The sequence below is a fragment of the Monodon monoceros genome, unplaced genomic scaffold, assembly GCF_005190385.1.
Source record: "Monodon monoceros isolate NGI ecotype Baffin Bay Population unplaced genomic scaffold, NGI_Narwhal_1 Super_Scaffold_21, whole genome shotgun sequence".
NCBI classification, from domain to species: Eukaryota; Metazoa; Chordata; class Mammalia; order Artiodactyla; family Monodontidae; genus Monodon; species Monodon monoceros.
This window is the reverse complement of record NW_021703778.1, coordinates 143,188,668-143,215,016: the sequence shown is the minus strand read 5'-3', so window position 1 is coordinate 143,215,016 and position 26,349 is coordinate 143,188,668. Positions and strand designations below refer to the sequence as shown.

The 26,349-nt window shown below is 45.5% G+C and overlaps 1 protein-coding gene across 2 annotated transcripts in view; it reads left to right on the top strand.

The window, feature by feature from the left end:
* Positions 1-26,349, top strand: part of MAP3K9 (mitogen-activated protein kinase kinase kinase 9) — a 71,042-nt gene that overhangs the window by 1,083 nt on the left and 43,610 nt on the right. For both annotated transcript variants that reach the window (XM_029238254.1, XM_029238253.1), the window contains exon 2: positions 6,604-7,017. In XM_029238254.1, the coding sequence (XP_029094087.1) occupies positions 6,604-7,017 (414 nt within the window). The remainder of the gene's footprint in view (positions 1-6,603; positions 7,018-26,349) is intronic.

Below are 26,349 nucleotides of genomic sequence, written 5' to 3'. Positions count from 1 at the left end.
TGTGTGTGTGTGTGTGTGTGTGTGTGTGTGTGTGTGTGTGTGTGTCTGTCGAGGCAGGTGATGAGTGGAGAAATGATTAGCAAGGGAAAAGTATGTCATTCCCCCATGAGAGATCAGGAGCACAAGATATAGTGGCTAAATCCCAGGGCCTTGACACACAGACAATATATTTTCTCCTTTCTTCTCACCCTAGATCCTTGCCTATATTTGGTATTTGCCAAATCTCAGGGGGACCATGCCCAGGGGTCCCTCCCAGGGCCTTTCTTCTAGGGTCCTGTTTTCACCAGTTTCCCAGGAGCTCCCCTTTTCCACACCCTGAAATGAAATTTTCTTTGTTTTTCAAAGGAGTTAAATTGCCATTAGAATCCTTTAATCAGTGTTGCTAGGTGGTTTTAGAAGAAAGATGTAAGTATCTTCTGGTGCAGTTTACACTATTTTGTATTTGAGGGTTTCCGTAATTTCTTTCCTGTTAAAAAAGTATTGTTAATTCACTTATATCATTATTTATTCCATATTTTGTATACTTTGTCTCTTAGCTCATTTAAAAAAGTCATTACCAAGGACCAACTTTAAACATTTAATTTTAAAATTTTATTTGTAACAGTTATTTTTCTGGTCCTGTAACTTATTTTCACCTGAACAATTATATCTTAAGATGTTTATTAAATACCATTTATTAATATCAAAATCATAACCTCTTGTTTTTCTACTGCCCTTTTTTTATTGGTGTTTTGACTGTCAAATTGATGTTCAAATGTTTAATTTCCTTTGTTTCTCTCTCCCTCTTATTCAGTTTAAAACTTCCTCCTTCTACAGTTAATCTTTATAATACCTGCAGGTGACAAATTACTTTAAATTGTTTCTAGGTGTTACACCTTTTTGCCTTAGTGCTGGAAAGATCAAGGCTAAGGGTCCTAGCAGATAATGTCTTGAATAATGTTGAAGATGAACTTGGTCACATACCGGAAGAGATGTTGGCCTGGCATGTTAGAAAACAGTGTAGTTTTAAACGTGTCAGATTTTGAGGGTCTTTGTGGGTGAGGTTTGGTGATTTTTTTTTTTTTTTTTTCAGAGACAGCTAATATCAGAGTAGAAGAGCTCTGTGAGGTTCATGAACGGGAGCTGAGTTTCTTTAATATCTTGTGCTCGCTGCTGTGAGAGCAGTCAGGAGCGAATGTGACTTAGGTGGGAAGAACCCATGCACAGAAAGCCAGGCAGGTCTACACTGTGCCACTTTAGAAGCTTCTTCTCCATTGGGTGCCCAGGACTTCACCCAGACTGTAACAAAAGTTACCTTGGAGAGAGTAGATTCTGATATCTAAAACTCAGATGATGAGAAAGTAGGAAGTACCTTGTACTTATTGAAAGAATTGACTTGAACAACAGCATTTGAAGGTCTTGGTAAGTTATTTTATTTAGCCACACTAAATTCTGATCTTGACTGGAATTAATTTTTGATAATTCAGAAAATTTAATTCTAGTCAAAAACCAATTAGAGTGCCTAGTGAAAGAGAGATACTGTGTTAAATACCAGGGGGTAAAGAAATGAGAAGATGAGGAGGTACTTAGAAGTCACACGTGAGGGAAATTGGTGATGTAAATATATAATTTCAGTGCAGTGCTTTGCTCAAGGAAATCTTGAGCAAATCTTGGTGATCTGATAAAGGGCCTCTGGTCTGTATGCTGTGTCCACTGGTTCATTTAGTGTCACTCAGAAAATAAAGGTGATTGTTGACCTGGTCTCCAAAGACTTAGAATGAAATTGAGCCTCCGACAACTTTTCCCCAGTTACTTTTTTCAACTTCCTCTCTGGGACATGAATTTTGATATTAGATTGTGAATAGAAGACACAAAGTGAAGTAATAATGTTCAGTTTTACTTTCAAATACTGCTTTTCAAAGTGAAACTTCTGTTTCAAACTTTAATCAAAACGGAAGAGGGGGAAATTATTAAATCTTGTGACAAAGAAAGCATGTAAGAGTGATATTATAAATCATGTAATGTTTATAGAGTGCTTTTATCCTCTCCAATGTAGGTATTAGAGTTTAGCTCTCCACGGGGCTGACAAATATAAATAACCCAGGAGCTTGCTCATCTTTATTTTAGTGAAAGATGGAAAATGTAAAGTTCCAAATGTATCATCTTCAGAGATATATAACCCTAGGTATTAAAAGAAAGCTTCTCTTACAGGAGAGTTGTGTCAGTTTTCAAGCAGGGCATAAGTTAAGGATATTACTAATTTACATTTCTTTTTCTTGCCTTCACTAGCAATATAAGGATGTATTTTCAGACGTACTTAAGATTTTTAAATGAGTGAGGTATGTACCATTCACTTGCCCCAAACTCACCAGAATGTGCCTGTATATTTAGTTTCCAGGGATATAATTGAGAGGGAATAACATCTTGACTCCAAGACTGAAAGAGATAAGGTTTTGTTCCTGATATTCCTGGAAATGTTCTTCCACAGAAACTGAAAAATGTGCTGTGTGAGAGTTGACCTGATTCTTACTTACAACCAGGTCTTGACTGGGGCAGGGAAAGGGAGGAGAGTCCCACATCCGCGCAGCTGCAGTGAAGGTCTAGTTTCTATCCAAAGGGACTTCTTAGCAGGGAAGGGAAAAGAAAGGACCCTCCCCACATCCCCCACTGTTTTGTCTTTCTTCTTGTAAGCTCTGTTCTATACGTTTTCTGAAGGCTGGTCATAATATTTCCTCGACGAAATAGCAAGAACCTGAGAGTTTATGTTCTACCCAGAGAGAGACCATTGCTTCTTCGCCTTCCCCACAGAGGTTTTCTATCTTCTGTGAAATACCATTGAAGGAGCTGTCCTTTCAGCACCCTGGTTCAGAATCACATCTTTTAAATCCCCGTATGTTTAAATAAATATCTAACACGTCCTGTGTGTTCACAGCTACGCTTCAGACCAGAGGAAAGAAGAGGGTGGGTACAAGAGAAAATACAACAGTTAATTCCCTTAAGGAGAATTCAGATATTCAGTTGAGGAAATAAGGTATGTAAATGCACATTTATTAAAAAGGCACATATCTTTTCATCAGTGAAAAATCTGGCAGAAAAAACGAGTGTTTCTTCCGTCTATGACCATGGGGACTCCTAGGATAACTTACAGTTTTCTCCAAGAGGGTTTCTAATCTCTCTTTGACATTGGCATATTTTTCTCACTCATATAGATGAGATAAGGCAAGAATTAGTAATCAGTCAGCATTCATTTTAGGACCCAGAAACACTCAAGCTATTTTAAGCAGAAAATGATTTAGCACAAGAAGTTAGTTGCTTATAGATTTTTTTGGAAGGCTGGGGAGAAGGGGCTGTCAGCTGGACCTAGAGGACCAACTCCCAGAACATTGCAGACCTGGCCCACCAGGCAAGCTGCTGCTGGTCTAACTGAGATGGTACAGAATCAGGAGTTGCCATTGAAGCTGCTGACTTCTCAAACACCCTGTCGTAGTTGCTGTCCGATTAGGTGACTGCTTGGCCTTGCAACATTCCTTTCCACATCCACAGAGCTAATTGGACATTGACATGCTATTGCAGGAAAAACCCCACTTCTCCACAGCCATGCTTGCCAGAAGAAGCAGCAAGGAGATGGTCTCCATCTCACTTCTGCCTTCTGAATCTTGTGCATCTCATTGGCTAACCAGCACTCTGTCAAGGAGTCTGGAAAATGTAGTGTTTTAGCTTTCTGACCTCTGTAGTACTGAAAGGTGTGCTGGAGGATTGTAGAATGGATGTTGACTGCTAGTCTGCAGGACCTGCCACACCATTTATTCTTCAAAAAGAGTGCTAGATGAGGTGATAATCTTCTATATACCTAAAGGCAGTCCAACTAAGTTTTCCTAAGAGTTTCCTTTGTGCAGACTGCTGGGTGCATTACAAAATACAAATGAATATTAGCCCTAGATAGGATAGAAGTGCTATAACTAAGCAAAAACAGTTTTGAGCCCCAGCACCATCTGAATGGAGAATGAAGGCTTCATGGAGCTGGCTGAGAATGGAAGAGAACAGTCAGCGGTGGGCAGTTCCTCTTTTGGTCTTGCCAAGGGTTCAGAAATATATCTTTGTGTTCTTATTTTTTTTAGCAAAATGTGACTATTCTCTGTATTTGTTTCAGGAGGTCCAATTTAATTTCTTCCCCCCAGATCTGAGTTTGGTTTATTTCATACTGAGATAGATTTTTTTCCCTCATATTACTTCCCTGTCTATTGGTCACCAGCTGAATATTTGGCACGATAAGGACAGTGGTGAGTAAGACAGACAGGATCCACCCTTGTGCATCTCGCAGTTTAGCAGGACGATAGGCGATGAACAAGTAATTATAACCTTGTTGAGTCTTGCCAAATAGAGACTGCTATGGAAGTGCTTGACTCGGGCCTGACCTCATTTAGTCAGGGGGTTAGGAAAAGTTCCTCTATTAGATTGATGGTTAAGCTGAGACCTGAGGGATGCCTATGAGTCAGCTAGGTAAAGACAAAAAAACAGACTTAGAAGACAGAGAATAGGGTTTTGATGAGAGAAACATGAAATAGCACTTTGCTCGTATAGCAGCACCATATCTAGCCCAAGATTTATAATCACTGGTGGTTATTATTGACTATCCATGGAAGCCTTTCTAAGCAGAGCTAAAGATAGAATCGTAGTACCATAGATTCAAACTCTGGATTTGGGATGGGGAATGAGTGGTTGGGTGTGATACTGGAAATCTCAGGGGTGGACCTGTGGCCCAGGTGACTGCTGGGGTAAGATGTTGCCTAGGAGACTCCTTACTCAAGCATCTTAGTCACCAGGTCTTGGTAGAACCAAGTTTTGAAGATCTCCCAATTTCCTCCTTACTTTTTCCTCTTGTCATCATGGCTGCTGAGGTTCAGACCCTTGTGCTTGTGCTCCTGGGTTACTGCAGTGGTCTCCATTTGCTGTTATATTCCACATGGCTGCCAGAGTTGGTTTCCTTTCTAAGTCACAAGACTGACAACACTCTCCTTCTTAAAGATACATGACTCCTACCGTTTACAGTGTGAAATTTAAGCCCCTCAGAATGGCTTTAACAACATTTCATGACCTGGCTGACCCCAGCAAGGCTTTGAGCCTCATCTACCCTAATGTTTATAATCCAGCTGCCCTGGACTCCCTGAAGTTCCTGATAGGCCATATACTCTCATGGCCTATGTTCTTTTTTTCTTTTTTCTTTTTATTGAAGTATAGTTGATTTACAATGTTGTGTTTAATTTCTGCTGTACAGCAAAGTGACTCAGTTATACATGTATATTCTTTTTCATATTCTTTTCCATTACGGTTTATCACAGGATATTGAATATAGTTCCCTGTGCTATACAGTAGGACCTTGTTGTTTATCCATCCTATATATACTAGTTTGCATCTGCTAATCCCAAGCTCCCAATCCTTCCCTCCCCCACCCTCTGCTTGGCAACCACAAGTCTGTTCTCTGTATCTGTGAGTGTTTTTGTCTCATAGATAAGTTCATTTCTGTCGTATTTTAGACTCCACATGTAAGTGGCATCATGTGGTATTTGTCTTTCTCTGTCTGACTTCACATACGGTGATAATCTCTAGGTCCATCCATGTTGCTGTAAATGGCATTATTTCATTTTTTATGGCTGAGTAGTATTCCGTTGTATATATATATCACATCTTTTTTTATTTTTTCAACTAAATGCTATTTTTTTTAAAAATTTTTTTGGAGTATGGTTGAGTTACAATGTTGTGTTTGTTTCTGCTGTACAGCAGAGTGAATCAGTTACACGTATACATATCCACTCTTCTTTAGATTCTTTTCCCATGTAGGTCATTACAGAGTATTGAGAAGAGTTCCCTGTGCTGTACAGTAGGCCCTAATTAGTTATCTATTTTATATACAGTAGTGTGCATATGTATCACATCTTCTTTCTGCATTCATCTGTCGATGGACATTTAGGTTGTTTCCGTGTGTTGGCTGTTGTGAGTGTTCTCCATGCCCCACGGTTCTTGCTCATGACCTTCCCTCTACCTGGATTGTCCTTCTCCACTTGTGCTTCTCCAAAATGTCATTGCCTGATGAGATCCCTCCCACTCATTCTCTAGGGCCCATTTCAAATGTTTCCTTCCTTGAGAATCCCTTCCCCACTCGCCCTTAATCCCTGTCCTGTGGTGGGAATTAGTGATTTTCCTCATCTTTGGATCATACTGCTACTAAAGTGGTCTGGTTGTCGTGTGTCTGCCGTGGCACTGGATTTTATGCTTCTCACTACCTAGTATGTACACAGTGAAATGTGAATAAGTCTCATGAAAATGATCTCCCCCAATTTTCCTTTTAGTTAGAATGGTTGCTCTCGGTACAAGATTCTGCGTGAATTCCCAAGTGGAAGTTATTTCATGAATATGTATTGAATGCCTGCTCTGTGCTAGTCACTAAGGATAACGTAACAGAAAAAAAGTGAATCACATTTCCTGTCTTTAGGGAGTTTATAGTGAGAAGACAGAAAATCTAAGTGCGCAGACAACTTGCTGTGTTTACCCACCCAGGTAACTGGGTGATAAAATGGTGTTTTTCACATTTTTTTGACTTGCTTCTTTTTTTCTTTTCTTTCTCAGTGTTAGAGATTGATTTTGCGGAGCTAACCCTGGAAGAGATTATTGGCATCGGGGGCTTTGGGAAGGTCTACCGTGCTTTCTGGATAGGGGATGAGGTCGCCGTGAAAGCAGCTCGCCACGACCCGGACGAGGACATCAGCCAGACCATAGAGAATGTTCGCCAGGAGGCCAAGCTCTTCGCCATGCTGAAGCATCCCAACATCATTGCCCTTAGGGGGGTGTGTCTGAAGGAGCCCAACCTCTGCTTGGTCATGGAGTTTGCTCGTGGAGGGCCTTTGAATAGAGTGTTATCTGGGAAAAGGATTCCCCCAGACATCCTGGTGAACTGGGCCGTGCAGATTGCCAGAGGGATGAACTACTTACACGATGAGGCAATTGTCCCCATCATCCACCGCGACCTTAAATCCAGCAACAGTGAGTACGGAGAGATGAGGCTGGAGGGCTTACAAGCACTTTCAGACTCAGTCCGTGGCTTCGGTTGGAGTGGGTTCCTCAGGAATCTTAGTGGGCAGCGAAACGCTTTCCTTAAAACCAGTCCATCCTTGACTTGAGATGTGGGGGGGTGGGATGAATGCCAGGAAGAATTGGTTTAGGAGGAGAAGAATGAGGCACCGGAGGGGTTTGGGATAATTCTGAGCTTTCATTAGCAGGCGTGGTTGGCAGTATGTCATTCTGATGTACCGTGCAAACAAAACATATAGATTTATTTTTCCACTTGAGGAAGGGGTGCCTGTGATCACAAAAGGGGTTAAAACCTCTTCGGCGGAACAACCGGTAAAGCAAACCAATACCACCTGTTTGCATTTCTACCTAACTCCCCAACCTGAGGTCCCCACCAGAGAAGGGGTATAAGGCAGAAGGGGCATGTTGTTCAAGCTGGGAGGCCCATTCTGGTGGCCATTTCAACTCGGAGAGCGCGACCTGGCTGGTAGAACTACAGCCCTCCTGGTAGCCTTGGGGTGGTATTAATTAATTGTCATAACTGCCCAGTGTTTAATAGCAGGGAACTGAGCGGTAACTTTATTAAACCTCTAGGACCCATAAATTGGATTGTAAAGCAAGTGTTACACATAATTAAATGGTGAGTTGGTAGAAACTTCAGTCTCTTTCCTTGGCTGAATCAGCAGGCGCTGGGAGTATGCTTCTTTTGTGTGGTAATTTAGACTGTCTCTTGCCTAAACTGCATGGTAGAGAGGATACAGTTTGCTAAATGGCATATGCTTAAAATCACGTTGAGCATCCTGTCCAGAGAGGAGGGCGTTAGGACTTTGGGGCCCCAGGAACTTCACTGTCTGCATCCTTCAGCCTTGAGCCCAGAAATCCTTCAGGCTTTGTTCTGTCCCAAGCTGTTCCAGATGTGGCTTATTTTTCTGTTGATGCTATTGTGAATCTGTTAACTTTAAAAAATACGTTTTAAATTACATAGGTAGTAAGTGTTTTTGTTGTACAAAAATTAGAAAGTGTAGATAAACAAAAAGAAGAGAAAGATCACCCGTAATGTTTTCCTCCCAGTGGTAGAAGCATTACATTTGGCATATTTTTCCAGACATTTAAAAAGCATATGTGGAGACTTCCCTGGCGGTCTAGTTGTTAGGACTCCATGCTTCCTTCCACTGCAGGGGGCACGGGTTCAAGCCCTGGTCAGGGAACTAAGGTACCACATGCCTTGTGGTGCGGCCAGAAGATAAAATAAAATAAAATAAAAATAAAAAGCATATATGGCCTATATATACACAAGTATACTTTCTGGTTTACTTTAAAATAGCATTTATTACCCTTACCTCTTCTGCCTGCACCATCTTCCCCCTTAATAAAAGCAAAATTCATCCTTGTGAGAGTATGGAGCATTAGATATGTATTTTAGACGTAATGCATGTGAAGGATTTAAGTTGCATAAAATAAAATCTGGTCTCTCTTTTCCTTCTGCCATATTCTATCTCTTTACTGTATGATTATTCTCATCCCTCCTGCAAAATTCTGTTCTATAAATGTATTAAATAAGTTAAAACTTTTGGTGACCCGCTTTTCAAAGTAATTTCTACCTAGAGATTGCTTTGGATGATGGGGTAAGCACAAGCGGATGTGTTGGTAGAAAATGTGATATAGAAGCTGAATTTTAAAATGTTTTCTTACATCCTTATCTGGGAGATAAGGCTAAGTGCACTAACCTTATGTAATTGAGCCCATTTAAAAACTTGGGCTAGGATGATAGTAAAAGTTAATAATTTCCTCTGCGAAGTTTTAAATCTGGTTGTAATTTCAAGATGTAAGTATAAGGTTTTACCTTTTGTGACTTGCGTTTAGAAGTCTAGGCTCTTGTGAAGGAAAAGCTAACTTGCCAAGGTTATGCTGTTTGCAGGAGACAACAAGGGACCTGAATGTCATTCTGTCACCCTGGAGACAAAGCCCTGGTCCTTCTTTGTCTTTACGTGGGTTTTAGGATTGCTGAGGGGGACCTTCAGGTACAGTGTATGATGGCAGGAGTTGGACTTACACATAGGGCAGTATTTTAAAGGACCTCGTCAAGACAGTTGAGGCCCTGAAATGTCCATAGCGCCCTGGGCTGCATGGGTGGTGCTGATGTTAATGCCTGCTGTAAATCTCGCATGTGAGTTGGGGTGGCTCCTTGACATTTGTCTGTGGGCGGGTGTTTGCCTGGGATTGAATTTATCCAACATGAGCCCTGATGACACCATTGCTCTTGCTCCATTGCTGTGTGTGCATGACTTGAAAATCATTTTAGAAATGTTATGCTGCTTGTTTGCCTCCAGTTTGAGTGTCATAACTTCTTTGTGTTTTGCAGACCTGGGGATACTGGCCAGGTTCTCTTGGTTTTTATTAGGGGCTCCAGAGAGTTGGATTTTGATCACAGTCATGTGAGGGCAGAATTCTATGAATTATATGTGTTAGTTGACTTTGAACCACCAGAGAAAAGAGTGAAGTATATAGGGGGGCTGTCTTTGTGGAAAAAGAAAGTAGTTGGTGATAAACATCTAGCTGTTACAAAAGGTTCAGTAAAAAAGTGATTTATTAAAATGCTTCATTATCCTGATGACCCACTTAAAAAAGTCATGTGCTGTTTGCCAGATGTGTATAGCATATAATATCCTACGTTCATATATCATCTGTAGTAAGTTGTCTTTGAAAAGAAGGCCAGGATGGGGTTTTAGAGCATCTCCACGTGTCATCAGGGACCCAGGCTCCTGTTTTTCTCTCCATCATCCCAGTACATGGTTTGCATCTTGGGGCTGTCGTATGGTCCAAGATGGCTGGTGAAATGCCAGTTATTTGGTCCAAGTCACAAGCCTGAAGGAGCAGGAAAAGCAGAAGCACAGAAGAAGCTGCTCCTGTGGCTGAGTCGACTCCCATTAACTTCCCAGAAGTCCGGCACAACGCATCTGCATGTATTCAGTGGCCAGAATGGAGTCCCACAGCCATGGCTAGCGCAGGGGCTGCTGGGAGATGGAGGATTTTATTCTGGGTGGCGTGGAGCCTAGCTAATAATCAGGGTCTGTTACCAAGGAAGAGAGAGAACATGGCTGGTGGGGAAGCAGCTGGCAGTCTTACCACGGAATCTGGGGACATGCATTGGGAAGATGTGTTATCCTAGATATGGAGCATCTTAGAGCCAAACGAGCAGGGTTAGCCAGGCCCTGGGACGTGTGGCTCAGACCCCTGATTTAACTGATGGTTTCTACTACTTTATTACAGTGCATCATTAACTTAAACATCTCTTCATGAAACTACTCACTAAAGCCCTGGCTATAAAAGTGGATTTATGTGTCTCTGCTCCTCACATTGGGGAAAACCAGCTACTTGATTGTTAGCAAAGGTGTTAGTGAAAGATGGTCTTTGAGTGGAAATATTGTCCTTTGGGGGGTAGATAAGTGGATTTCAGGATTTTGGTTTAAGGGCATTTGGCAGAATAGCAGTTTAATAGGGGCCATTAAAAATAAAATTAGTATAAAATTGAGATATGTGAAAAAGCTTTGGAAAATGAAAAGCCTTACTCCAAGTGAAGGTAGTGTTATTACTTTTATTTTATTATTAAATAACTTCTTTCCTCCCCTTAGAAAGCACAGAAGAACATAGAGCTAAACACAATGTATGTTTTTCCATTTTTTTGGCATTTATGCATATTTGTTTTCACCCCTAAATCTTACACAGGAGACCCTAATAAGTCCATTGCTTGTCGTATGCTTTCTCCCCTCCCCACTGCCCCCGACTGCTTGGTGTATTGTGACCACTTTCTTATTAAATAAATGGTCTTCTGCCACAAGATATTTAAAGGTTTTACATTATTCCACTATTTAGATACAGTATATTAACTAAACCAAACCCCTGTATAGTCATCATCATCATCATAACCAAAGCCCTAAATAATAATAATAGTAATAATAGTAATAACAATAACAACCACCAAACCCCCGTATAATAATAGCAACAAGAAGCAACTAATGCTTATTGAGTGCTCTCTTTAGGTCAGGCACCATCTTAAACATTTTATGTGGCTTCTCATCTAATTCTCACAGCAGCCCTGCAGAGTAAAGACTGTGAATGTCTTTATTTTTACAAATGAGGACGTGGAGGGTCAGAGTGGGCAGCCAGTTCTCTAGGCTGTCACTGCCAGTCCTAAGACCAGATGTTGGGCCCAGGTCTGACTCCTCATGGCTGCACTGCTGCCGGCACTCTGCAGTGGGGCAGCCAGGGTGTTTCACTGCCCCCCTGTTTATTTTGTGTGACCCTGTAGTGCTTTAGTTTTATATAATTAGGAATAATATTCCTCTGCGCACAGGGAGCAGCCACATTTCATTGGCGTGTGAGGAACTCATTCTTAATTTCATAGCCGAAAGAGCAGAGGTGAGCGGTGAACCATATTTGGTTTGGGACTAGCCATCCCTGCCTTCCTCTTTTCAAATGTCAACGTAAACTTCTCATGGGTCTTTGCTGCCTTATCGCCCTCTTCTTCCTCTGAAGGCATTTCCCCCTTAAGCCAAGCCGGTTTCCTCCTTCCCCTGGAATATACTGTGTACTACTTCCCAACCACTGGGCCCTCATCACACTTACTGTTGCTATGGGAATAACCTTGCTTTCAGGAGTACCCTCGCCTCGTCTCTCTGCCTATCCAAACCCTACTCACTTTCCTGTGCTCAACTCAAACCTGGCCACTTCTCCTTCCCACTGGCCTGTCACTGGAGTCAATGCTAAGTAGTCATTTGGTGCTAAATCTAGATGATCTGGTAGTATGTAGAAGAATACTAGGGGGACAAGGGACCAGAGCCGCTAGTCCAGTGGTTGCAAGCTCAGATGCCTTGCATTCAGGGCCCATAGTCTGGGAAGCAGCTGGTGTAACACTGTAGGGCGTGGTGGGCATGATGGTGAAGTGAGTGCAGGCTCTACCCAGCACAGGCCATTGAAGGACAGATCGAAACACCGTGCTGGCCTGCAACCCGCTGCCCTGTCGCATCCCCTGGCCTCCTCTCTTTGTTGGCTCTGCTGTCAGGAGCATCTGCTACATCTCCAAATGGATTTTGTATCTTTAGCTTCCAGGCACATGAATGAATGAATGAACGAGTGAAGAAAGTATCACTTGAATTAGTCTACTTGCAGGATCTCGGAGGGTAAAGATTCCCCTTGTCTTGTTGGAGGACATCCCTCGTGCCTCACTCGCATGGAAGTTGCTCTTCCTCCTCATAATCTCCAGGCCCTTGATCCTTCCTAATGTCAACCTGTTTCAGGCGCCAAGTGTGGCATTTTTTACAGGGCTTTCGTTTCCAACCTCTAACACCCCTGCCCTCTTCTTTCCCCACACCCTTCCCGGATGCCAGGCCCGAATAACTCTCACTGGCCGATGTCTCCCCTGTGGCCAGGTGCAGGCTGCCAGGTGCTGCAGGAGCAGGCCACTCCCCCCCGTCACCTGGGTCCACTGCCTGTCTGTCGCCTCCAGCCTCAGCTCTCCTTTTGTTCCCAGCTGTGAATTCCCTGCGGTTCTCCTCGCCACATCTATTCCAGTTTTGTTGAATTGTTCAGTTGGCTGATCCTCTGGCAACTGGATGCCTGGGAGCACCCCCCTGCCACCCAGCATGTGCTTTGTGCCTTTCTCCAGCCTTCTCTCAAAGTTCCCAAGGTAAGGAAGCGGAAGACCTGATTTCTTAAAGTGTGAGGAGGACAGAGCGTCCATCTCGCCCTTGGCGTCAGGCTGGCTATCACGTTCTAAGCCCTGGAGTGCCCCCTGACCGGATACTGGCCACAGCCCCTGACTGCGTTTCCTGTGCAGAATTTCTCCAGGCTGAGGGTTTGCCTGCTGTGAGGCTTGTGGAGCTCTGTGACCCACTGAATCCATGCCCTAGCGTCCTCTCTCCTGTACACTGAGGTGGAACCCCTTGTTGCCTGAGGGATGCAGCCGCTAAGGCACAGCCATCCCGGCAAGGAGCCATATGGCAGAAAGGACTTAGACAAGAATGAGGAGTAGCTGTTATTTTCCTATAGGAGAATGAGATAAACTATACGACGTTCCCAGGGTAGATCTAGCAGGCAGCAGAATATCAGGCAGAGCACCCAGTTCCCAATTCTTTTCGAGAGGTGCCTCATGAACGCATCCCCAAATGAGATACTTCCAACAGTACCTGGCTCAGGCACTGCCAAGTCTCTCTCCCCATTTCTGCTCTTTGTGGTTCTTTGCTACAAGTTCCCTTGCACAGAGAGTTGGAGGATGTCAGACATGTTTTGAGAGCTTTTCCTGGCAAAAGTGTACAAGCACTCACTCAATGAATTAGACTTCTCCTTTGGTTACACGAGGCTATACCTAAGGTTGGCCAACAGGTACCAGGCATGTCCCAAAGTATTGTGTTCAGTTGATGGGTAGCATTTTCCATGAGTACAGAGACACGTTCTGCACGTCAAAATAAATACATAAGTGAATAAAGCTGAAATGAGGCAAATAACCAGTCAGGTGACTCAGCAGGAGAAGCTGGCGAGGCCAGGAGGTCTGACCTGCAGGCTTCATTGCACCTCTCACTTCTTTAACTTTGCGTGGGAGCCTTGCTTTCCCCCTTTCGCTTGGCCATGGCTGTCTCCTGTGCTGAGATGGTTCTCATTTGTGTGTCATTTTGAGCGCTTGGTGTTGGGACTATAACAGGAAGCAAAACCAGACACGGCCCCTGCCCTCGAGGAGTTCCCTGTGGGGTCACGGAGAAGGACCTAAAACCAGCACACAAATGCCCAGTGCGAGCGTGGCTGTCCAGGAGGCGATGGTGCCCTGGACAATCCCCCTGGATTCTCTTGCCTCAGCCCTTTCCCAAAGTTTGTGGGGCTGAGGGACCCCTTCTAAGGATTCATGAGGGTAACTGCCCTCTTCATGGAACATTTGCCCTCATTCCCCCCAGCTTGCTTGGGGAAGCTGCCTACCTTTCCTTCCTCTGGTGACTCTGGGGACTTCTCTGCAGCTTACTCAGGGGCGGGGAGAAGCTTGGGGCCCTGGGCAGCATTTAGACACCTAGAAAGCCTGTGTTGGAGTTGGAGAAGAGGATTGTGTTGTGTGAAGGATCTTGGTAGGTATTTCTGGACTGTGATTGAGCCTTGAGCTTGGGAGAAACAGCCACGGTGAGGGGTTGGGTTCAGGGCAAGAAGGGCTTTGCAAGGTGTACGGGCTCTGATGTCCACATGATTCTTTAGTCTCTTCCCCGTTACCTCTGTTTCGAGCCACAATTGAAAGTCAGGTAAATGATTATGTCTTCCCTTCCCCACAATCCTCCCCAAACAAATTTGGTAACAGCTAAGTAGCGATCTCCCCTTTTCACAGGTGGCCTTTGGCACTGTCATCGCTCAGGGTCAAGATTTGTGCTTCGGGATCTCAAAGGAGACAAGAGCCTGCATGTGTCTCCTTTCGTCCACGGCTCTTGGAAAATTTTCCATTCCTGACTTGGTGTTTTCCCTCATTCCCGTGAGGTAGCTCAGGGTCACTTATGGATGGGGAAACTGGGACACAGAGTGGTGACAGCGGTCTGGTTGAGGCAAGAGAAAAATGTAACTTCTTCCCCAAATCACCCATCTCTTTACCTTGGAGTCCCTGTCAGGACCCCCATCGGCTTCCTGTTGAACTACACATACTCCTCTTATTAAGCAAGGATCTGTACAAAATGTGTGTAGGCTCATTTGGGGGGAAGAGGGTTACAGTTTTTATTAATCTAAGACTCAGAGAAGGTTATGAAGAAAGGATAACTTTTTTTTTTTTTTTTTTTTTTTTTGCGGTACGCGGGCGTCTCACTGTTGTGGCCTCTCCCGTTGCGGAGCACAGGCTCCGGACACGCAGGCTCAGCGGCCATGGCTCACGGGCCCAGCCGCTCCGCGGCATATGGCATCCTCCCGGACCGGGGCACGAACCTATGTGTCCTGCATCGGCAGGCGGACTCTCAACCACTGCGCCACCAGGGATGCCCAGGAGAACTTTTTAATTGGACATCTGGGTAAGAAGAGGATGGGGGCAGAGCACCGGCTAGGTGCTCCCAGGCACATCTGGTGATCTCGCTGGGCCTGATTCCTCATCTATGAAATGAGAGGTTTGGACAAGATGGTCCCTGAAGTCCTTCCCTCCCAGGGCTGACATGATGTGACCTGAAGTGTGAATGTGTGTGTTTGGGAGTGCGTGATGACCACACGGTCTATCTGAGTCTGTGTGTCAGGCTACAGCGCACCCAGGCTCCCCACTTCCTGGCTTCACTGAAGGGGCCAAAGCTTCTGATGGGGAGTCTTCGCCAAGCGGTTCAGCAGGGAAGCAGCTGACAGGAGCCCACAGGTGCTCCTTTTCCCCTTTGCTCCCCGGGGCGTGACAGATGGCCTTGCCGAGACAAGATACTCCGGTCACATGAATCATGACGGGGACTCGCAATACACCAAGGGCAGCCTTCATCCTGGAAGCAGGGCGCAGTCAGTCAAATGCCACTTCTGTCCTTGGAGCTAAGCGAGGGGCATCCTGGTGTCTCAGAGCCCTGCTGCTGCTTTCCCACTCAGTTCTCTGAATCAACATAAGGCTTTTTCAGATGGTTTTTATCGTGTGCCTCTGTGCCCACTCCCCCACAGAATAGCGGGAGGCTGTGCCTGAGCACTGCACTAGACGTGGCCGTGAGACACAGAAACGAGGCATTAAAGCTGTAGATCACACGTCCCCTTCTCTTCTAACTTCCTTGGGATTTTTGCTCTCTGTGGGAAACTTGGAGGTTTTGATTTGAGAAGGAAGCATTTCCCCCTTAAGCTTGGCATCAGGAGCCACTGTGGTCTGATGGAAGGAACACCGGCTTGGGAGTCAGAGACTGGGATTTAAACTACTTCTTGAGTCCCTGACATGGGGCACGCCTCTTGGAGCACCAGGATTCTCATCTGTAAAATGTGGAGAAGACAGAAGAGAGCAGTGCTGTCTTAAGATGGCATGAAATGATGTCTAGCAGGTATCACCCAGGAACCACATTCAGTGAAGGGGCCGCCCCTTTCCCCCCTCTTTCTATCCCTTGTTATTTTAGGCATACACAGGGTATAGTTGGGTTTCCCTTTTTAAAGTAGCATGGGGATTTTAGGCAGCCCTGAGCTGCCTTCTCCTGAGTCAGCCAGGGGTAATTTTATGGATGGGCAGATTTGTTTCAGTGGAAGCCACAGAAAGGCATCGATCCCCTGCAGCTCCTTCCTACTGTGCGTGGGCCTCTTGTGGGAAAGGCCTGTGCCTCTTGCTCTCTCTGGACCCAGCCTTAACTCACAGTGCTCGGCCCCCTGAGAAATGCTGCCTCGTCTTGTTATGGCCTTTGGCCTGATTGCATGGGACAGCTGGCCAGTTTTATGGCTCTGCTGGCCTCTCAGCTGATAATTAAAATGCTTTTGCCCCAGGAGGAAGGCAGTATATTCCTGTCGCTCCCTTGTCTGCTGCCAGGGTCAAAGAGAATGCCCTTTCTCATATCCCCCTCCTGGGTTCCCCAAATCAACTTAGCATTCTTGTGGCACAGTCTCTTTTAAGACTCTGGAATATTCAGAGATTTTATTTTGAGCATTATTGTCTTTTTTTGGAAGGAGAATGGAGTGTGATTGTCTCTTTTCCTTCTCTGTATTGCAGCTTTATTTCCAAATCTGGGTGTGCCCAGCCCTTAAAAGGTTCTCAAGAAATGTTTGCGGTTTTGATCATCAGATTTCAGCCCTGTGCCTTTTCCCATGCATGAACCCCCTTGCCTCCCAGTGTCCCCCAGAGCTCCAAACAATGCCAAAACTCTCCTTTAGAGCCCACACTTGAGATGTAAACCCCATTTTCTGCTGGAGATGAACCCACGTGAGCTCTGGGTGACACTGGGTTTGAGTCCTGGCTCTGTTGCTAGCTGGGACCTTCAGAAAAGGATGTACTTGCTTAGTTTCTGTAAAAGTAAAATGGGAATAATCATAATCCCACCTCTCTCATTTTACAGGGTAGAAGTAAGGATTAAATAAAATCACCTAGGTGCAGCTCTTAGCAGTGCCTGGCACAAAGTAAGTTGTCCATATATCTAGCGATCAGTAGTATTGTAATTCCAGCAGCTATATTTATTCCCACAGTATTTAGATCCACAATTTGTGATCTTGTACTTTTGAGTATAATTTGTCTTATACTTGCATTTTCAATATTTTAGTCATATTTTCTCCAATTGCACTATAGATTTTTTTTTTCCAATAAGCTTTTTTTTTTTTTTTTTTTGGCCACGCTGCGCGGCTTGTGGGATCTTAGTTCCTCGGCAGTGAAAGTGCAGAGTCCTGACCACTGGACTGCCAGGGAATTCCCCTGCACTATAGATTTTTACAATACAAAATGCATTGCATACACATGGTCAAAATAGTACAATTGAAATATAAAGAAAAATCAGTCTCCTTCCTACCCTAAATTTATTTTTTAGAAGCAAAGGAAATTAAGGGGTTTTTTGGTCTCCTTTAACAATTTTTTTTTCATGAAAACAAGAATCCCAATAGAATTCTTCTTTTTTGGTGTTTGTTTCTTTCTTAGTGTTTTAATTTTTTATTAAAACATAACATTTACATGTAGTAAAGTATATATATCTTAAGCCTTGAGCTTGAAGAATTTATTTTTTTTCCTTTTAAAAAAGTTTTATTGAAGTATAGTTGATTTACAATGTCGTGGTTAGTTACAGGTATACAGAATATACATATATATATATATTCTTTTGCAGATTCTTTTCCCTTATAGGTTATTACAAAATATTTAGTATAGTTCCCTGTGCTATACATTAGGTCCTTGTTGGTTATCTGTTTTTTTTGTTTTGATTTGTTTTGTTTTTGTGGTGCGCGGGCCTCTCACTGTTGTGGCCTCTCCCACCGCGGAGCACAGGCTCCAGATGCGCAGGCTCAGCGGCCATGGCTCACGGGCCTAGCCGCTCCGCGGCATGTGGGATCCTCCCGGACCGGGGCACGAACCCGTGTCCCCTGCATCGGCAGGCGGACTCTCAATCACTGCGCCACCAGGGAAGCCCCTATCTGTTTTATATATAGTAGTGCATATATGTTAATCCCAACCTCCTAATTTACCCCTCCTCCCCCCACTAGGATTCTTGACAGAAGAGGTGTTGTTTTTCCTTCTTCCACCTTTCCCTGCTCCCTACCTCCCCCATCCCTCGAATCCTGCCTAATACAGGACTTGCATATGGCACTCCCTATGTTTGGCAGAAATTCCAATTTTGCTGTGAAATCTTGCCTTTTCTGTCCCTAGTTCCTTTCTGGATGGACTCAAATTCCTTTACTGAGTGAGCTGCCTTTGCTCTTGTCCAGCCCTGGCTTTTATCTATTCATTTCATAAACTTTTCAGGATCTTGGGACCCTAAGGAAGGGGTTCCTTGGAGTTGCTGGGAAAGTGAGAAGCCTACTGTTTGCCTCTGGAATCGCCCACCTCTGAAGGCTGCGTCTGTCTACCCATCCCTGGGAGCACAGTTGTGGGTGAGGCAGGGGCGAGGCCTGTCGCCACACCAGTGGGGCTGCAGGGCCCTGGCAGTGATGGGTCTTGTAGGTCAGACCTCTCCCTGAAAATCCTTGAGACTTTTGCAACCTGATTTGTCTGATAAGGCAGTGTAACAGGAAGAAGGATGATTGAAAAAAGACAAGAAGTTATCCCAGATTCCACTGTGCGAATCTGGCTTTTTTAATGGTCATATATGATTTGCTCATTTGCTCAATATACCTCATCTTCTCCTGCCATTTTAGCCATAGTGCACATTGCTGTCTGGACACGTCCTATATGTTTTTGTTTCTGCATTCTGTTAACCTTCAGAACCCCAGAGGAAGGGGAAAGCGGCATGGCTGGGGAAAATAGTGATAGTCTTCAGTTTCCAGTGATTCTAATTTTCTCTTGTGTTTACTGGTAAGGTTAGAGCTTAAAGGAGCCTTCGGTTGTGACCTGGAGAAATTGAGTGGCTTGCCTAAAGCCACGCTCTCGGGGTTGCTGAGTCTCGTGACTGTGTTCTTTCTCTCAGCCACCCCCAGACCCTGACAGTGGCCGGTTACTCTGTCTGGCTTTCCAGCCAGTCCACAGTATGGTAGACAGTGGTGGCACGAGGCTCTAGACACCATCTGAGGAATCAGGCATGACTGACTTACAGGGCCCAGAGGTCAAAGCTGAGGGGTGAAGTCTGTGTCTTTCCTGCTTGCCAACATGAACTTGGTCATTTTCTTCACTGTGTTATGTAGAAGGATAAGAGTATTCACTGTTCTTCTAGGTAGTTGAATTTTCAGGAAAAAAAACCAGTAGAAACATTTTGCTTCTTTTTTTTCTCAGCTTTACTGAGATATAATTGACATATAACATTGTGTACGTTTAAGGGGCACAATGTGATGTCACACATGTAGACTGTGAAATGATCACCCCAGTAGGGGTAGTTAACACATCCATCACCTCTCATAACTACCATGTTTTTGTATGGTGAGAACGTTTAAGATTTATTCTCCTAGCAACTTTCAAGTATATAATACAGTGCTGTTAACCAGAGTCACCGTACTGTACATTACATCCCCAGAACTTATTCATCTGGTAACTGGAAGTTTGTACCCTTCTCCTCATTTCTCCCATGTCTCAGGCCCTGGCAACCACCTCTCTACTCTCTGTTTCTATGATTTTGGCTTTTTAAGATTCTACATGTAAGTGAGATCGTACAGTGTTTGTCTTTCCCTGATTTATTTCATTTAGTGTAATACCCTCAAGGTTTATCCATGGTGTCACACATGGCAGGATTTCCTTTTTTATGGCTGAATAATATTCCATTTTGTGTGTGTGTGTGTGTGTGTGTGTGTGTGTGTGTGTGTGTGTGTGTGTATACATACACACCTCATCTTCTTTGTGCATTCATCCGTAGATGGACATTTAGTTTTTTATGTATCTTGCCTATTGTGAATAACACTATAATGAACATGGGAGTGGAGATATCTCTTCTAGATAGTGATTTCATCTTCTTTGGATATATATCCAGAATTGGGATTGCTGGATCATATGGTAGTTCTATTTTTTAATTTTTTTGAGGAGCCTCCATACTGTTTTCCATAGTGGCTGCACTGATTTACATTCCCACCAACAGTGCCCAAGGGTTCGCTTTTCTCCACATCCTCTCCAGCATTTGTTTCTTGTCTTTTTGATAATAGCCATTCTAACAGGTGTGAGGTCATATCTCATTGTGGTTGTTAATTTGCAATTCCCTGATATTAGTGATGTTGAACACCTTTTCACGTGCCTGTTGGCCATCTGTATATCTTCTTAGGAAAAATTTCTATTCAGGTCCTCTACCCATTTTTTAATCAGATTGAAAAATATTTTTATATCTTAAGCAGTCAACTCCTGGCTACCTGAGCGTAGGGATAGGAGTCCCGGGGGTGGATCAGTAACAATCTCCCTGCCACTGGAGGTTCTTCTCTCCCCGCTCCCCCCCTCCCCCATAGGAGACCTACCTTTCTAATATTTGGACTAAATTATTTGTCTGTCCCATGTGCTAGTGACAAGGAAGGATGCCCCATCAAGTCCCATGGATGGTAATGGAAAATCAACTTAAATTTTTCCCATAAAACTTCTCTCAGTTGATTTAAGATTATTAGTGTAATGTGGCATTATCTGATTTTTTCCCCCTTAGCTTACTATTCATGGTGAAGCAGTAAATGGCACTCCCCAGTATTCTTCAAGATAGGATGAAGAATAATCACATTTTGTATTTGGTGCTATAGAATTTTGTTTGGAACAGTATCTAAGGTACTCCAGGCAGAGGTGGTGATAACCCCCATTTTACAGTAGAGGAAAATGGGGTTCAGAGAGGTTTACTGCCTTGCGCAAGAATAGAGCTAGAGAATGGTGGTGCCTGAACTTGAATCCTGGGCATTTGTCGGGCAGATCATCCCCGCATCTAGAATTGCAGGGAGGGGATCCTTCACTGTTCCAGCTCAGGGGCCTCTGACACCTCTAGACCTGAGGTCCTAAAATACACAGGAGCTGAGAACTAGTTTCTCATTTCTCCTTTCCCCCTCCAGAAGCACAACATGAACCTCAGCTGTCATTCTGTAGCCTCTGCCTCAGCTTTGCTTCTTGTTAATATTGGCCCTGAACCAAAATTATGCTTACGTACAGCTGTGCAAAAGTTGGGTCATAACAGACGTTTCTGCTTCATTGACTCTTGTTTTTGCCTGTGTTTGTGTTGTGGTTTTGTTTTTGGTTAAACAAGGGACGTATGTATAGACTTCAGATAAATTCACAGATGCTGGTTTATGGAATTTAAAAATTTCTAACCAGAAGAGTAATGTAAACATTCAGAAAGGGTTTGGACGTATTTGTTAATGGCAGAGCCCTTCGTGGTTTTTCAGATGCCCTGACTCTTAGCTCCGTGTCATCTGGGAGGTGAGCAGGCCTTCCTGGGGCGTTGCTTTTGCAGCTGAGTTTGTAACCAGATGGACCGTGTTGGACCAGTGTGGCAATTCCATGCCCCAAGGAGGACAGACCACTAGGCATGTTTTGTGGTGCCCACTTATATTTTTAGATTAATGCTATGAAAAATAAATTTGACTTTCCACCATTCATTCCTTAGTTCTCTGATTTGGATTGATTGCTGGGGGAACAGCACCCAGACTCTTATGAGCAAAGCTTCCCAGCTGTTCCCTTTTCCTGCCTGCCTCACAAAGAGAATTTTGACTCTGTTGCTACTACTACTTTCGAGCTTTTGTGATGGGAGGAAAGGAGAGGGGACAAGGACTAGAATCCTACACATTCAGCCTGACAGAAACACTTTTTAAAAAGGAAATCTAAGCAGGAAATTTGTGAGCTTCTTTGTGGAAGGGCCATGAGTGGGAGAAAAAAGAAGGATTTAAGAAGTGTTGCTGTGAGCCCTCCGGTGCCTGACAAAATAAGTCACATCCACCTAAGTTAGATTTACTTTAGGATCCTCCCTGCAATGAACACATCTCTGCCCTGTGATTCTAACATGTGAGTCTGGCTTTATATGCATGGCTCTAGGTTGGATGGATCATGAATCTGGTCAGTTTTAGGCCCCTCATAAGCTTTCTGGTGCTCGATTTGATATGAAGTATATAGGAGGAGCGGCTGAGATGGGAAAGTCAACCATAATGACCTTCTGGGAAGAGTAAGAATGTCCCCGCTCAGGAAAAAGGAAGGACGTCCCTTAAGTACAGCAAATAAGGTACTTGAGCTTATTCCCAGCAGTTTCTGGCTGTGCCCGATACGCGCACCTTCCCAGGTAGCAGTGATGGAAGGAACAGACCGGCTTTCCCCTGGAAACTTGACCTGTACCACCTTGAGAATCTGTGTGGTCTTGAGTTTTCCCAGCCATAGTAAGATCCTCAACTCCATCCCACAGGGAGTGGGATTTGTAGAGTACTCTTTGGAGGTAGGCTGGAGAGGTGCAGGCACATACCTCTTAGCTTTCCAGGAGGATTAAGGACTTGTGGTTCAAAGTGGCAACTTCCACTGTGTTGAGGCTTTGTGCTTGGGGATTCCTTGCTTGCAAGGTGATGGTGATGGGTGTCTGCGGTGGGCGTGCTGCTTCCTCCTCCGCCCTCAAATCCTTTCTCCCGGGCTTCCCTGGTGGCGCAGTGGTTGAGAGTCTGCCTGCCGTGCAGGGAACACGGGTTCATGCCCCGGTCCGGGAAGATCCCACATGCCGCGGAGCGGCTGGGCCTGTGAGCCATGGCCGCTGAGCCTGCGCGTCCGGAGCCTGTGCTCCGCAACGGGAGAGGCCACAACAGTGAGAGGCCCGCGTACTGCAAAAAAAAAAAAAAAAAAAAATCCTTTCTCCCCTTTGATGCCCTGGGTGAAGTGCAGGTCACAGAGCCTGGAGTGTTTGCATTGTGCCTGGGTGATGATTCTCAACCCAATAGATCCTTGTGAGAAATGGATGTGTCTGCTATTATAAAGATGCTATAGGCAATATGACAGGTCACTTTATCATAGGCCTACATAGATGTCTCTTCCACCATGTTCTTCCCACCCTCAGGAGCCATACTGTGTAAACACACCCAAACAACCAGGACAGTATGAAGCAGTGTGGAATGGTGTGCCAAGGGAATATGAGATGGGGTCTGCAGCAGTCAGAATCTCTGGAAGGCCTTGATGGAGGAGTTAGGAGAAGAAGGAGTGGGATTCAGGGGGAACTGGTAATAGGGTGGTGGGCCACAGCAATGACTTTCCAGGGAAGGGGCCTGTCCCAGCTCAGACAAGGCCAAGTGTTTGTCGACACTGTGTCCCTGTCACCCGGGTTCTTTAGGGAATTCCCAGACCTGGGCTACTGAACAGGAAAGCCAGGTTCCCAAGTAGTTGAGCCTTCCCTGTGGATACAGCTCCGGTCTCTATGTGGCTGGAGAGCTAAGTGTGGTACAGTGTTAGGGCCTCTGAGTCAGGCAGATCTGGCTTTGGGCAAGGTCCTCAACCCCTGAGCCCATTTCTTCTTCTGTCAAATGGGGATAATCCTAGCTTTAACTCATAGCACTGTAATGAGCGTTAAGTGAACTTATGCACGTAAGCCCTTAGCATAATGCCTGGCACAAAGTAAATGCTCAATAAAAGGGAGCTTTTCCTTTTCTTAAAATTCTATTTCCAAGAGCAGCTGCTTCTTTGGTGGCAGCAGATATGAGAATAGACTCACAAGTATGTCACCAACTGTTTCCATTCCTATTACCTCGGAACAAACCACCCCAAACAAGAGCCATTTCTTTATGCTCGTGGGGATTTGGCGTCAGGAATTTGGAAAAGTTTCAGTAGGAATAGCTTGTTCCTGCTTCTCAGCGTCTGGAGCCTCAGCTGGGAAGATGTGAAGGCTCTGGGTGAGGCCACAGATGGAGACAGGAATCCTCTGAAAGGCTTGTTTGTGTACATGTCTGGTGCCTGGGCTGGGAGGACTCGAAGGTTAGGATGGCTGGTGGGGTTGCCCGTGTGTCGCTCCTCCCTGAGCGTGGCTGTCTCGGGGCTCTCGGACTACTTATGTGGGGGCTCAAGGCTTCAAGCACAGGTGATCTGGTGAACAAGCTGCATCATCCTTTCTGGCCTGGCTTGGAAGTCCCACAGTGTCACTTCCTCTGCCTCCTGGCAGTTAAAGTGAGTCTCAGGCCCACCCAGATTCACCCAGAGGCGAAGTAGACCCGCCTTTCAGTGGGAGGGGTGTCAGGGTCCCTCTGGAGGAAGCATATAAGATGGGAGATGTTGTGCCATTTTGAAAGTCAACCCCCTGTGCCTTCCCAGGAACTCTGGTGGCAGAGCTGGGGATACAAGGTTCTGGGGAGCCGGTGATGTAGCAGCACCCCACACCCACATGCCAAGAAAGAAGAATGACTCTTTGTTGACAAAATCATCAACGGTCTGAGGTGCTGACTCTTTTGTGATTATTTTTATCTAGTTTGTAGCTGGGTGCGTCCGAGGCCTGACAGAGACCTGGCATCTGTCCTCAGTCACTTTGAGCCAGGATGGTGGGCGTATTCAGGGCAGGCGGGTGTTGGAGATGTTTTTTTTAATAAGGAAAGTGGCTGCAGGGGGGCTCTGCCTTTGGGTTTCTGTCTCCTGCTGGTGCCATCTGTGTCTGGACAAGCTCAGGGCTGGAGTCCCAGCTGTGTTATCTGGGCTTAATTTGCACAAGATGGCAATGGCTATAGGTGCCCAAGTGGACGGACGTCTTTTGAAATAGTCATATTTTAGGATGCTGCCAACAGCAAGGTGTCCGGCAAACACACGCTGGGGGCTCTGGCCAGCAAGGTGGCACCGGCTTTTCTGTTTTAATCACAGGAAGCTTGGCTGTAAGAAGACTTTTCCTCAGCGGCATGAGTGAGGTGGGAAGGGGGTAGAGCATCCAAAGAAGAGATGAAAAGGAAGTTCCTGTGGAAAGCTGGGGCTGGTCAAGGGGTCACTGAAAAATAGCTTGAAACAGCCTGATGAATTGCTGTGCCTGCCTGAGACCAGCCATTGTCAGTCTCTAAATAGAGTAGTTCCCTACCATGTCCCCTTCTATCCTTCAGCTCAAAAAGGCAGCAGAAATCCACCTCTCTTGCTGTTGAATTGCGTGCCAAGCACACGTGTGGGCACATTCTGAAGAAGGCTGGTGCTCTGAGCTGTTTCTCAAGCGCTGGTCCGCACGTGTGCCCATGATTTTCCCTTATTCCCCGTGGCACACAGTCACAACACAGCCAGCCAGAGTCGGGCGTGGCCCAGAAGCCTGGACGCTCCTTGGGTACTGCGATACTGCCCCCGTATCGCAGTCGTGGTAACTATCCAGCCTGTCGGAATTGTGCTTAAGGCCCAGGTGCCTGTCTGAGGACTGGTTCTCCAGAGTAACGCCCTAGCCGACCCTGGGAAGCTCATCTATCAAATCCATCCCCTCTGGCCTGATTCTTAGCCCGGGCCGTTCCCCGAGCTCTCAGCTGCACACCTTTGGCCGACACTGTGAAGCACGGGGTCCTGGCATCTGGGGCTGGCCCGTCGTGCCAGATCAGTGCAGGACGGAGCTGCTCCGGCCAATAACGTCTGGTCTCGGCATGCCAGGACCGTGGAGCTGCACGTGGTCCAGACGGTGGCAGTCAGTGATGTGTGAGTTGGTGGCTACAACTGGAAGCGAAGGAGCCGTGTTCCTCCGTGGTTGTGGAGAGGCCGGAGGGGGATGGGCAGCTTTGGTCCCTGTTGGAAGGGAAGAGTGGGTGGGAGGATGTTGGTGCAGACGTAGGGGAATAGGGCCCCTAAAAGCCCCTGTACTCACTGGATGCTCATACCTTCCCGTGTGCCGTGCAAAGCCAGAGGGTTTTCCTGTGACTAGCCAGCCGTTCCTTCTCCCCGTACGTGTAATTAATGACTCTGTCTCTTCTCCCATCATCCCCATCTCCATCCCCAGTAGTATCTAGTTCACTCTTCACCACGTGCCCTGGACAGTTGTAATACGTTACTTATTGTGTCCTTGCTGCCAGCCTCTTGCTTTTTCAGTTCCATTTGTCTCACCGCAACCGGGTTTTGCTAAAACACAGATCTGATCACACCACTTCCCTGCTTAAAAACTGCCTGTGACTCCAGGGTAGATCCCAGCTCCTCCGTGTGGCCTGCGTCTTTCGCTCCTGCCCCAGCCCAGTGCACTCCAGCTCCATCTTTTCCTTTTCCCCCTCATGAAGATTCTGCTCCAGCTACAAGGGACTCTTTCCTATTTCTCCAAGGCGTCAAGGTTTTTTCTCTTTGGATTGGAATCACATTATCCCGCCTACCGTGAGTGGCCTTCTGATGCT